Below are 11,482 nucleotides of genomic sequence, written 5' to 3' on the forward strand. Positions count from 1 at the left end.
CTCTCTCTCTCTCGCACTCGCACTCGCACTCGCACTCGCACACGCACAGACAGATGGGAGAGAAGAATGACAGAATGAAGATGGCAGATACATGGATAGGGAGATGAAACAAGATGCCAACATGTGAGCAAAACAGTCCACTCTTCCACACAATCTCAAATACCACTAATAGTAAACACCATTTACCAGTTTCAACATCAACAAACTTTCAACATCAACAAACTGACAGCTGCTTATAACAGGTGATTCCAAACTTTTGACTGTCAGTGTTTATCAAAATGATCAAGAACATCATTATCCTATAATCCTCGTTACAAGAAAAATGGAAAAAAAAGAATATGAATGGACATGAAAGTATAATTCCAAGTTCTTGCATAAACAACTTGCAATAAAACTATCAAACGACTGTTCAATGCCCTACCATCCTACCATCAATGTTGATCAGAAAAAAGCACTATCCTCTTCCTGTTTTGGTTGAGCAAAGGTTGACGCACTTCCTTTGTGCCAAGTTTCCATTTTCCCAGAACACCTGGTGGCAGACGGTGAAAAGTGAGGCTTATAGGGAACCAAATGATACGATGGTGTTCTATGGCCGTTACATTGTGCAATCATCATTTACACCATAAGGAAAAGTCAAAGCTAAAAACTATTTATCGATTGATACTTTAAGCTTAGTTCGAGTTCATTTTCTGCAGCCTATGTAATTGTTTTGCTGACATCTACTTAGACTTTATTATCCTCCACTGAGTAAGACAGCCAGATCTCACCCCACCTACGAAGCTAGTTTCTCAAGAGCTTTTTCGACATCTTAGATGACACGCCGCGTGACCTCGCTTTCTCCGTCTATTTATCCAACACTCTCTCCTTTTGTGCGTCCTGTTCTAACTTACAGCACTTACAGCCGTCACACTTGCCCCGAGAACATTTACTGTCTCAGCGGGCCGACCTCTAGCATTAGCATGTCACCGTAGCTGTCAGCTCCTTTGGCCAACGGATGACGGGAATGTTCGTATTTTGTTTTGTCTCCTGTAATTAGATACACACTTCCTTCACTTGGAAATTGTTTTGATGATACTCTCATAATGACTGGTTTGTTCTCAGCTGTGATGGGGTTCGTATTTCGGCCGTAACCATTTTACAAAAAGACGAGGTTCACATGACTGAGGCAGAGATTTATATATAGCCCCTTAGAAGCAAGAAAGAAGAGCAAGAAGCGCTTGAGTTGATTTTTAAAAAAGCACACGCACATTCAATAGCTGACAAACTGGATTGAAGATTGACCTCAAATCTTTTTATTTATTTTTTTTGTTGTTATGAGATTTCCACTTTAAAATTGGCCTATAAAGTCTGCGGCATGAATACATAGTTTGTGTGTGTTTCAGGCTCCACTGTGTACACCTGCATGCTGAATAAGAAAGGAGGGACGGAGGCTGACCTGACGGTGAGCAGACTGGAGCCTGGAGCTGCCAACCTGCCGCTGGCGCCACAGTCCAATGGTGAGAAAGAGAGTGTGTTGTTTTCACATCTGTCTGCGATACTGATCGATTGCTCTCTCTGTTATTCCATCACTGTTGTGTTTTTGTCATTTTAACTGTTGTATTTTATCCGTCTATCTGTCATTGTGTTGTATCTTATTTCTTTGTTCACTGTTCTTTTTATTGTCCTGTCTCCGAGTATCTATCAATACTTTATATCCGCTGTATTCACGATTATATTATTCTACCTATCATTCTATCTTCTCTTGTAATTTGAGGTACGGTAGCGATCAATTGATGTGCTGTTTTATTTGTCGTTCTCGATCCGTTTTCTGTCAGTATTTGTCTGATGTTTCATTGTCGGTGTTCCTCTCATACTCCCTGTAATCCCTGCTCATTGCCTTTGTTTCCCGCCCGTGCTCCAGGTGACGTGTACTACCTGGCCATTGGAGGCGGTGTGGCAGAACACAACTGGAACCACATCAGAACAACTCTTCAGGACCAAGGCTTCCACTGTCAGCTGACGGACCACTCTGAGGACATGGGGATGATCAGCATCCAGGGACCCAAGAGGTGGGGAAAGAAAGGGAGGGAAGAGGGCTACGAATGAACCGAGACATTGTCGTGATTTAGAAATGACTAAAGGAGTGAGTGAGGGCAAAGAGCAGTGGAGAGGAAAAGAAGAAAGAGGTAACTCTAATGAGGGGTTATGATATACATCCTGGAGACAAGAGGTGGGGAAACTGAGAAGACGAGCTGTTGGATCGATAAGAGGAGAGCGGGTTAAGTGCCTATTCTCAAGACTTGGCCACCGGCATAAGAGGTGAAAGAATACAGGGACGGAGGTTGATTGAGAACAGGAGACTGCAGCAGAAAGGTTAGAGGGTAATTCTGCAGTTTAATGTAGCCGTTGGCTGTTTCACGATGCTGTGAACCCTGCAAAGTAAATTAAAATCTATTTTTCATCGGCGTAAGTGACAATGATAAAGATTACTCAGAGCAGCTGCACTCTCGGTCTCAGCAACAGTTTACACCTTGGGTTAGATCTAAGGCAGGACCTGTTACTAGCTAACCTGAGTCATAGCGGGACCTGTGAAACACATGAAGAGCTACTGGGTTCAGTCGTGTATGGATCCTGAATGCCACATGATTCCAGTTGAACCTGTAGTTTTTGGTTTGATCATTTTTTAGGAATGGCAATATCTGTCAGTCGGTCGTCCAACACTTGGGTTTGCCATGACATTTTGTACATATACTGTATATCCATGGTCCACAGAGGATGAGTTATTAACCACTTTGGTGATTGCTTAACTTCCCACTCAATTGTCCAATACTTTGGTTTATGACCTGTTCAAACCAATGACATTCCAATCGGGTTCAGCTGTACGTGGGTATTTTGTTAGAACATTTCTGTAATAACTGTAGAATTACAATAAGATTAATACAAAATGATTATAGGACAACTAAAACCTCACAGTAGAGACTGGTGATAATATCTGAGGCCTCTCAACTGTAACCTCTGCTCTTCTCAGTCTGAATGCTCAACATGATATTCATAATAAAAGGTAATCCTATAGACACGTAACTCTTCACCTGCAGCATCTGCCGCGATGACTCCCCCGTGTAAACACTACAGTGATGAACTTCAAAGGCCAAATGTCAAAAACAGAATTCATATTCGGTCTCATGAAGTCATACAGTTTGCAGATCCCTGCATTGAGATGACCGGAGAGTAGTGCTGGTGCTTTTCTCCCTTTCAGTTTCTGGTTTTTGGAGCCTTTGTATTTTTTCAGAAAAACGAAACTGAACATGTCACAGTAGTCCAGTTTGACCTCTCATCCATCAGAGCCACCATCCATTGATTTCTTCATCTCAGGATGAGAGATGGTGTATGGTACAGGGGAATGGTGCCGCATGTTCGGACATGGGATGTAGTCCAAGCTCGGCACTTTTCTTCTCGCTTCCTGCAGTTTTCCTCTTTGTTCTTCACTCAGCAAGGCACCTTTTACCTCTTCCCGATCTCTGAACTCCTCATCTGTCTTCTCTTCCCTTTTTACCTCCCCTCCTCCCAACCTCTTTGTTCTTCCCTCTTACCAGCAGCAGGGTTAGGCCACTCTGTTCTCTGTGTGGGCTGTGTCGATTTCTTCTCCGTGAGGCTTTTTCTCATCTTCTGGTCTCTTAAGTTTCTTTTCTCTCAATCCTCGGGTCTCTGTAGATCCTTTCCAGCTCTTTCTCAAACTCTCCTCCCCAGTCTTCCCTCTCGGGTCAATTGCCGATCCTCAGTGTACTCTTCCCCTTTTTCAGATCCTGTCCCCTCTCGCTTTTATTGCTTACGTCAAACCAGAAATCCGTGTGTCACTAGCAGCAGTAGAACAATATATATAGATATATACAGTATATATGTGTGTGTGTGTGTGTGTTTCATTATTGATACACGCATGAATAAAAGGATGTTGATTATGGAGCTCATTGAGTTTTCCTGAGCATCCGAAGCGCACTCGGCTTGTGAGCGTTTGTGTTTGCATCAGCGGATGTTTCCTTGTGTGCATGTCAGTAACATAAACAAGATTAGCATCTCTACTGCCTCCCTCTGCACAGTGCCTTCATCATTCTCAGATCTTTCATATTGTTTCTCCAACATATGAGGAATTGCATATGAGGAGTACAGAAATACGCTGAACTTAGTCCCTTCTTTCTGTTGACTAATTTTTATGTCATATTGATTTTAGTGTACGTGTGCGCCTGTCCGTTTGTGGGAGAAGGAGAGATGGTACGTTTCTACATCAAATATAACGAGTACTCCCGTGGTTTTGTAGTAGTGCTTTCTTAAAATATTTAAGATGTTGAGAAAGGAAAATCTGATCATTTGAAGATCAGAAAGCATAGAGTGTCTTTCACCGCACCAGGTGCAAACGAAAGCAATATTGACCGCCACTGTTTCTGTTTGCTCGTTATGTGTGCAGCCGACAGGTGCTGCAAGAGGTGTTGGACACAGACCTGAACAACGAAGCTTTCGCCTTCTCTACCCACAAAGTTGTCAACGCAGCAGGGCATCAGGTGAACACACACACTCAGAGAGAGAGAGAGAGAGAGAGAGAGAGAGATCTCTTTCTACTTCCTCCCCTCAGGTCAAAAGTCCAAAAGTGAATCCGCTGTTGTTCACAAGCACTGGGGAGATCATACATTTATACTTCGCTGTATTTGTCATTCAGTTTTTCAAAGAATCGCTCCGTCAGGTGACGGAGCCTCAGCCTCTCAGTTTGACCTCCACACACACCGCTCCTGGCCTCGGATCAAAAAGAGCATGTTGTACCGGCTCATGCAGCGACACATATGTCCACACACGCTCCGCAAGTTGCGATTGCATGAATTATGCAACGCTCCGGTGATTGCAGTCCCCATCTTCTCACAGTTCTGCAGAAGTGTTTTGTGCATGTGTGTGTGTGTGTTACTTGTGGTGCGTTCCAGCTGGTTGCTGGCCTCGTCTGGGTGACATTTTAATGGCTGCACTGCTGCGAGAACAGAGCTCTCTCTCTCTCTCTGCCCTCTGCTCCCCTCATAGCTCATTAGACTCTCTCTCTCTTCCCAACACGCCAGTTGAAGTGAGTGTGCTGGCATGCATGTTAGGTCATATGAATTCATGTTTATATGCATTTTTGTACTTGTGAGTCTATTGGAGAGCGTTTTCTCTCTTTATTTTCACATTTTCTCACTCGCTTCTTTCCCTCTTTGTTTTTCTTCAGCATTCACTCTTTCTTATGTATCATTTTGCATCCTGAGCACTCATAACATCCTAGAGATGTAGGAGAAAACACAGAGCGCTAGTTTGTGTCTGCGAGTTTCAGATTTGGAAAAACAAAATGTCAGGATACTCTCTGTGCAGTTCTCATCGATTGCCACTATAAGACACACATACCATTTACTGGTGACCGTTCCGCAGCTGCTGAGCAGTTCTCTGTGTTTACTTGCAGTTTGAGATGATATCTATTACATTTAAGTGTTGGTTTTGTAATTAAAAGCTGTGCCCCATTCAACACTGTTTTACTGGATTTACAGAAATCTATACAATAGACGTTTTTGAGTAAAATGTTTTCATGCCCAGTATTCATCATTTACGGAATTATGAGAATAACACCCAGGTTGGTAAATACCTTTTGATTCATAGAGTCCCCTTTACCTACCTTCAGTATGTCTGCACTTTCATGTTCATCATCTTGTACATTTCACCTCTTTCCACCTCTCAAGCCCCGTCTCTAGCTGCTTCCCTGCTCTCCTTTTTTATTCTGTCTTCTCTTTCACTTCACTTCCTCCTTTCTGTCCTCCGTCATTTTCACCTCTTAACCCCCATCAATCTCTTTCAGGACTAAAAGAACTGAGGACATCCATGTCTCAAGGGACATTAAAGTTTCCCTGTTTCCCTCTTTGTGTATCTTATCTTATCGTTGCATCTTTTCCATTCCAATAATTTTCTTCCGTTTTGCTTTTCGCTCTTCAGCAGCAGCAGCAGCAGCAGCACACAGACACTGCTGTTATTCTTAAAATGCATGACAAGCACTGCAGATCCGGTCCTTCAAAATTAAGTGTGTGTGTGTGTGTGACTGAGCACATGGCAGCTTGGTCCTCTCCATGCCTCTCTCCATCACTCTAAGCCACCGCTCTCTCTCGTCCAGGTGCGAGCTATGCGTCTGTCATTTGTCGGAGAGCTCGGCTGGGAGCTGCACATTCCCAAAGACTCTTGCCTCCCAGTCTACCATGCTGTCATGGCTGCTGGTGCAAAGCACGGCATCATCAACTCGGGCTACAGGGCCATCGACTCACTCAGCATAGAGAAAGGTACCGGTAACTCAGAATAAGAGGCCATAGTGTAGATAACAAACCCTCAGCTACAGACCCAGCTCTTCTTTTGGTGCTTCTCACAGCTAAAGTCTTTGCTCTGTCTCCTCCCCTGTTTATCAGGGTACAGACATTGGCACGCTGACCTTCGCCCAGATGACACTCCCTTGGAGTCGGGGCTGGGCTTCACCTGCAAACTGAAGAGCTCGATCCCGTTCCAGGGCCGTGAGCGGCTGGAGAAGCAGAAGGAGGAGGGGCTGAGGAGGCGCATTGTCTGCTTCACCATTGATGAGTCAGTAAAGCCTGAGATTATATGCGAGTCAGAAAGACATTCATGCAACTCAATGGAAAAGCAGAACGTGTGAACATTTTATAAAAGCTTCCTGTAGTGAAGCCACTTAGACATTTTACACCAATTGGTTAGAATCACAACCTAAAATAGTTTAGACAATGGTCTCTCACAGAGAACAATCCTAAATATTGATGCATTTTCCAAATGTGCAGTAAGACGTGCAGCCACAGATATATTGTGTAAAAGCATCAAGAAGCAGTTTAATGGAACATTATTGAACTTCCCTGCTGTGTTTTACATGCTAGATTTAAAGTTAATACGTTCTTTGTAAATGCAAGACCATTCTGGAATTTTAAAAACATTTCTGTCTTTTTCTATTAGATTTTCTTTTCCGAAAACATATAAATCATTCACAATAATTCACACTTAGTTAAGATTCTAAGATGCAGATACATTAACTCGTGGTGTGGTTACTATTAATATTTAATCTTCAGATGGAGGATAACCTCTGAATGAGCTGAGCAAAGTCTACAGCAATTTGCCATCAAGAGAACATTGCTTCTAGTGAAAGAGATATTATCAGAGTGGGCACATTCTGTTTAGTCCTGACAGTCATGATAAGTGTGAGTGTGTGTGTGTGAACGCGTCTGTATGTACAATTTAATCTTATGTGTGTAGGAGGAAGTCAGTCTGCTGTGTTGGGAGTCGAACTCAACAGACTTCTGTACATGTTCCTGTGCACATAAAAACATATTTCATTAAATCTGCTCTCTGTTTAAGTCCAACGTTAGTTGATTTTGTGAGTGTGTCTGAAAGGAACAGGGACACGTGTGTTGTTTATTTGAACGAGGTGAAACACTCCCTTCTCTTCTTCTCCGCCAGGAAAGTACCGATGTTCGGTCTGGAGGCCGTTTTCCGTAACGGCACTCCCGTTGGTCACCTACGACGTTCTGACTATGGCTTCTTTGTCGACAAAACTATTGGATATGGATACATCCGCAACCCTGATGGAGGAGTGGTAAAGGCCTTAAACACACAACACATATATACGTATCCCTTTCGTTAGCCTCTTTTATGGTTCTGTGTTTAATATGTTTTGTTTACTAATTCCTCATTTGTTTCCTAATTTTCTCATATGTGCTTGGGTACACCATAGCTCTCAGTTGTCTTAATGATTAGAACGAATACATACACTAGAAAAAGAAAGTACTGTATTTGTTGTGTTTATTCAAAATGTAAGCCGGTAGGTGCATCCGTCTCTGTTTTTAATGAATTTTTTTAGGTATTATCATAGCCTCAGGCTGTCAGTCATGTCCCACCACTCACTTTACACTGAGTAATGAGTTATTGGCCAGCATACAGGTTTGTTTGTTTCTCTCTCGATAATAACAGACACACACACAGAATAACGGATGGAAGATCAAACAGAAGGATGGAAGCAGCAAGAGACACACAAGATATTGAAGTGGTGTGCTCTAAGGCAAAACATGTTTTATTCAGAGAAAACTTTCTGTAATTTGTTTGAGTAGGAGTGTGTGCTCATTACACACACACACACACACACACAGCCTGCACATGTGTGTGTGTGATAGCATGTGCGCCCTGGTGTGTGTGTGCGCTCATATCCATCCCTGAGTCGTGACCAGCAATGCAAAACAAAGCGGATAGACCTTGGCTTTGTCGAGCACTTCAGTCTGGAAACGCACTCACTCAAATGCGGACACATGTGCGTACACACACACACACACACACACACACACAGGTCTGAGGGATCTAGTCTCCTGTCACTCAGTATGACAGACCACATCCCCGACAATCACATCACCGGCTTCAACAGAAGTAAGTGTGAGTGAGAAGTGTCTCTTAAACAGACCTGCGTATAGGAAGCAATACAAGTGTCTGCACTCCTTCGTATGCTTGATCGCTCTCCATCTCTTTCTTCTTTGTGTTTTCTTTTTCAATTCACCATTTCACTGCTCTGTGCTATCGTGGTGACGAAGGAAATTGGTACAGTACACCATTAAAATGTATCCCCCAATTTCATTGGCTGTCAGACCGACAAGTGAAAGTCCTCCCTGATAAATAAGCTGGTAAAGGAAGTCAATGCATTCAAGTCACAGTGAAACAGCACATATAGCATATTTGACTTCTGTAATGTGGCGTATTTCCCAGTGAAGTGAGATATGTGGGCAGGGTTTAATTACAATAGGGATTTAAATCAGGTTCCTCATATGGGATTGGATCGCTTTAATGTGGGCGTGGCACGTGCCAAAATTGCTCTGTTAGCTATAACTGCAGATGAGAAAAGAGAGGTATAAAAGTGTATTTGGCATTCAACAGGCACTTTTTAATGTAAATGTGTCTTTAAGTTTAGCTGGCTTAATCTGGAGCAGGGCTGTCTAAAGTGGGGTCTGCTGTGAGCTGAGCGGAAGGTAATAATTCAATAAAAAACTATTGACGTAAAGTTGGTGAAGATGCCAGTGTGAGTGGCATAATCCTTGGAACTAGCACACCGATATGTCATTGTGTTGTATAAGTTGGGTTTAGATATACTGTGGAATCACTTTAGAAACATGGGGTAGTTTTGTGTCTTAATAGAATAGTTATAGTGGCTGCAACATGGAAGTAGTAAAAACCATGCGGGAGGATGAGAGGGAGCTCTGGGTCTGTGTGTGGGAGATCAGTGGCAGAGCTGCAGGGGGGGAAGAGGGAGTCAGTGCAAATGAAGCTCTCGGGGTTCCGAGGGAGCTGACATTGACTCATGAGTGAATGGATTGCTTTCAGTGTTTTTATAACTCCTGCGCCATTCTTTTCTGTCGGATATGAACGCCGTGAAATTGTCCGTTCTGGAGCGCTCCGCCAGCCGGGAACGCTTATTTTCACAAAGAGTGTGGATTAATTGGTCATCTCATTTTTCGCTCTGTGTTTTAATCTCCATTGTCTCCTCATCTCCCAAAAATGTAAATTCCCTCCCCTCTCCCCCCTCTGCTCTCTCTTCCTCTCCTTATCAGGTGAGTGCCGATTTCATAAAGAGCGGGGAGTTTACACTGGAGAGGATGGGAGTGACGTACAAGGCCAAGGCCCACCTCAAATCTCTATTTGACCCGGAGAACAAACGCGTCAAGGGCCTCTATGCTTGAGAAGAACCACGACAACCGAAGAAAACACACTCTGGGTGGAGAATGAGGCTGAGAGAGGTGCACGGTTTGCAACTGTGATATTTTTTTGCAGCCGTCCCACTCTGAACACGTTGGACTCTCTGACGTAACTGTGCGTCTGAAAATGTGATTCTTTTTTTAAAGATGATATCTGGGATTTAATATAACTGGAGGGGAAGAGATGGAAGGTTTACAGATGGTCTAAACTCTGTATCAAAGATATAAAAAGGTGCTGATTTGAATCTGGTATGAATGTTTTGATTGACCCTGTCTGGCTTTGAGAGTGACATTCTTCTCTTGTGAGTAGCATTACTATAAAGACAACTTCATTCTTATTGTCTCCAGTAATCAACATTTTTTAGCACCTGCGTAAACTGGAAAAGAAGCATTTGTGATCCAGCTGACTTGATTCCTTGATTGATCTGAACAGCATATGAATAATCTTTAGTTTTAGAAACAAAAGCTAAACTGAACAATAGTTGCTCTTTTCAAACAGTCAAATTAAGCTAATTCAGCATGTTTAAGCCATGACACTGAATACATTAGGAAGTCTAAGACGACAGTAAGGGATGCGTGTGTGTGTAAAGTAAATACCGTAAATTCTCAGTTCGTGGCCAGGGCCTTTGTGTAGAAAACGACAGCATGTCTTATTAGGTAACAGGCTAATAGTAAGTTGGCGGTCTAATTATGACCTCATAGTGCACTGTATTGTGTTATGACGCAGTGCTGTAATATTTCATTTCAAAAGGTATCCTATGAGGCCATAGATAATCATCTTAGGGAATACAGCGATGCTCACACGTTACACTAACCCTTGTAGCAGTTTGAGTCAAATTACAGTAGCTGATGTTTGTCCTGATAATAATAATGACTAAAAACAGGGTTTCACTGGCTTCCTTGCTTCTTAGGCAGACAGTGTTTATCAGTTGGAGGGAAAGGGAGAAAGAAAAGCACCCTGAGGCACAGAGTACCGGCCGGGGACAAAACACTGCTGAGAAAAAGGACGGGGAAAGACGAGAGTTATCAGAAAGCAGCTGTTACAGATGGAAACCGCTTGTTTTCTGATCCCTGCCCCCTGTTGCTGTGCTCTGCGGCGTTAAACTGCTGCCGCTGCCGTTTGCAAACTCAATTCTCTTCTCTGTTTATTTAACAGATGCATTTTATTCATAAGACTTGTCTACCGAATCAGGCATTCCTAAGAGCTCTCATTTTGTGTTGTGTTGCTGTTAAGTCAAACTCAAGGGTCAAACAAACATCTGACTTTCACCCAGGAAACCAGTGTTCGTGTCCTGTGCAAAAGTAAAAGGAGTTTGGAGTGAGGATGTGTTGGCTACACGCTATAGCCCTCCCAGACGGGGGCATAATTGAATCTTTTTACAGCGACGCAGCTTTAAGAGGTGTTGAGCAACACATTAGAAAACCCCTTGGCCTCCTAATACTTCCATTCAAAGTATGAACGTAGTACTGTGGATAAGTACTTTGAGCCGGGTGTTAATTTGATCATTTACTGAGTCTACTCATGAATAATTGATGGTGCCTTTATACACTGTGTGTATATTCTGTTGGGAACGTAAAGGAGCGTGTTTGGGTTATCAGCATTTAAGAAACTGAATTCTTGACATCAATAGAATTATTAATGTATGTAACAATTATTAATGATTATTAATAACAACGGGGCACCACCCTGCGAACAGGGACCAATAACCAAATGATAAAACTAAGTC

The 11,482-nt window shown here is 42.9% G+C and overlaps 1 protein-coding gene across 4 annotated transcripts in view; it reads left to right on the forward strand.

Moving 5' to 3' along the window:
• Positions 1 to 10,093, forward strand: part of sardh (sarcosine dehydrogenase) — a 31,171-nt gene extending 21,078 nt beyond the window's left edge. For 3 of the 4 annotated variants that reach the window (XM_079288944.1, XM_079288945.1, XM_079288946.1), the window contains exons 16-22: positions 1,383 to 1,496; positions 1,901 to 2,048; positions 4,439 to 4,532; positions 6,146 to 6,308; positions 6,432 to 6,600; positions 7,483 to 7,618; positions 9,612 to 10,093. In XM_079288944.1, the coding sequence (XP_079145070.1) occupies positions 1,383 to 1,496; positions 1,901 to 2,048; positions 4,439 to 4,532; positions 6,146 to 6,308; positions 6,432 to 6,600; positions 7,483 to 7,618; positions 9,612 to 9,740 (953 nt within the window). In that variant the 3' untranslated portion in view covers positions 9,741 to 10,093. Of the gene's footprint in view, positions 1 to 1,382; positions 1,497 to 1,900; positions 2,049 to 4,438; positions 4,533 to 6,145; positions 6,309 to 6,431; positions 6,601 to 7,482; positions 7,619 to 9,611 lie in introns of those variants that run through there. The other variant, XR_013772784.1, reaches the window with a different exon arrangement.
• Positions 10,094 to 11,482: the final 1,389 nt, after the last annotated feature.

The sequence above is a fragment of the Melanostigma gelatinosum genome (genome assembly GCF_949748355.1).
Source record: "Melanostigma gelatinosum genome assembly, chromosome: 18".
NCBI lineage: Eukaryota > Metazoa > Chordata > Actinopteri > Perciformes > Zoarcidae > Melanostigma > Melanostigma gelatinosum.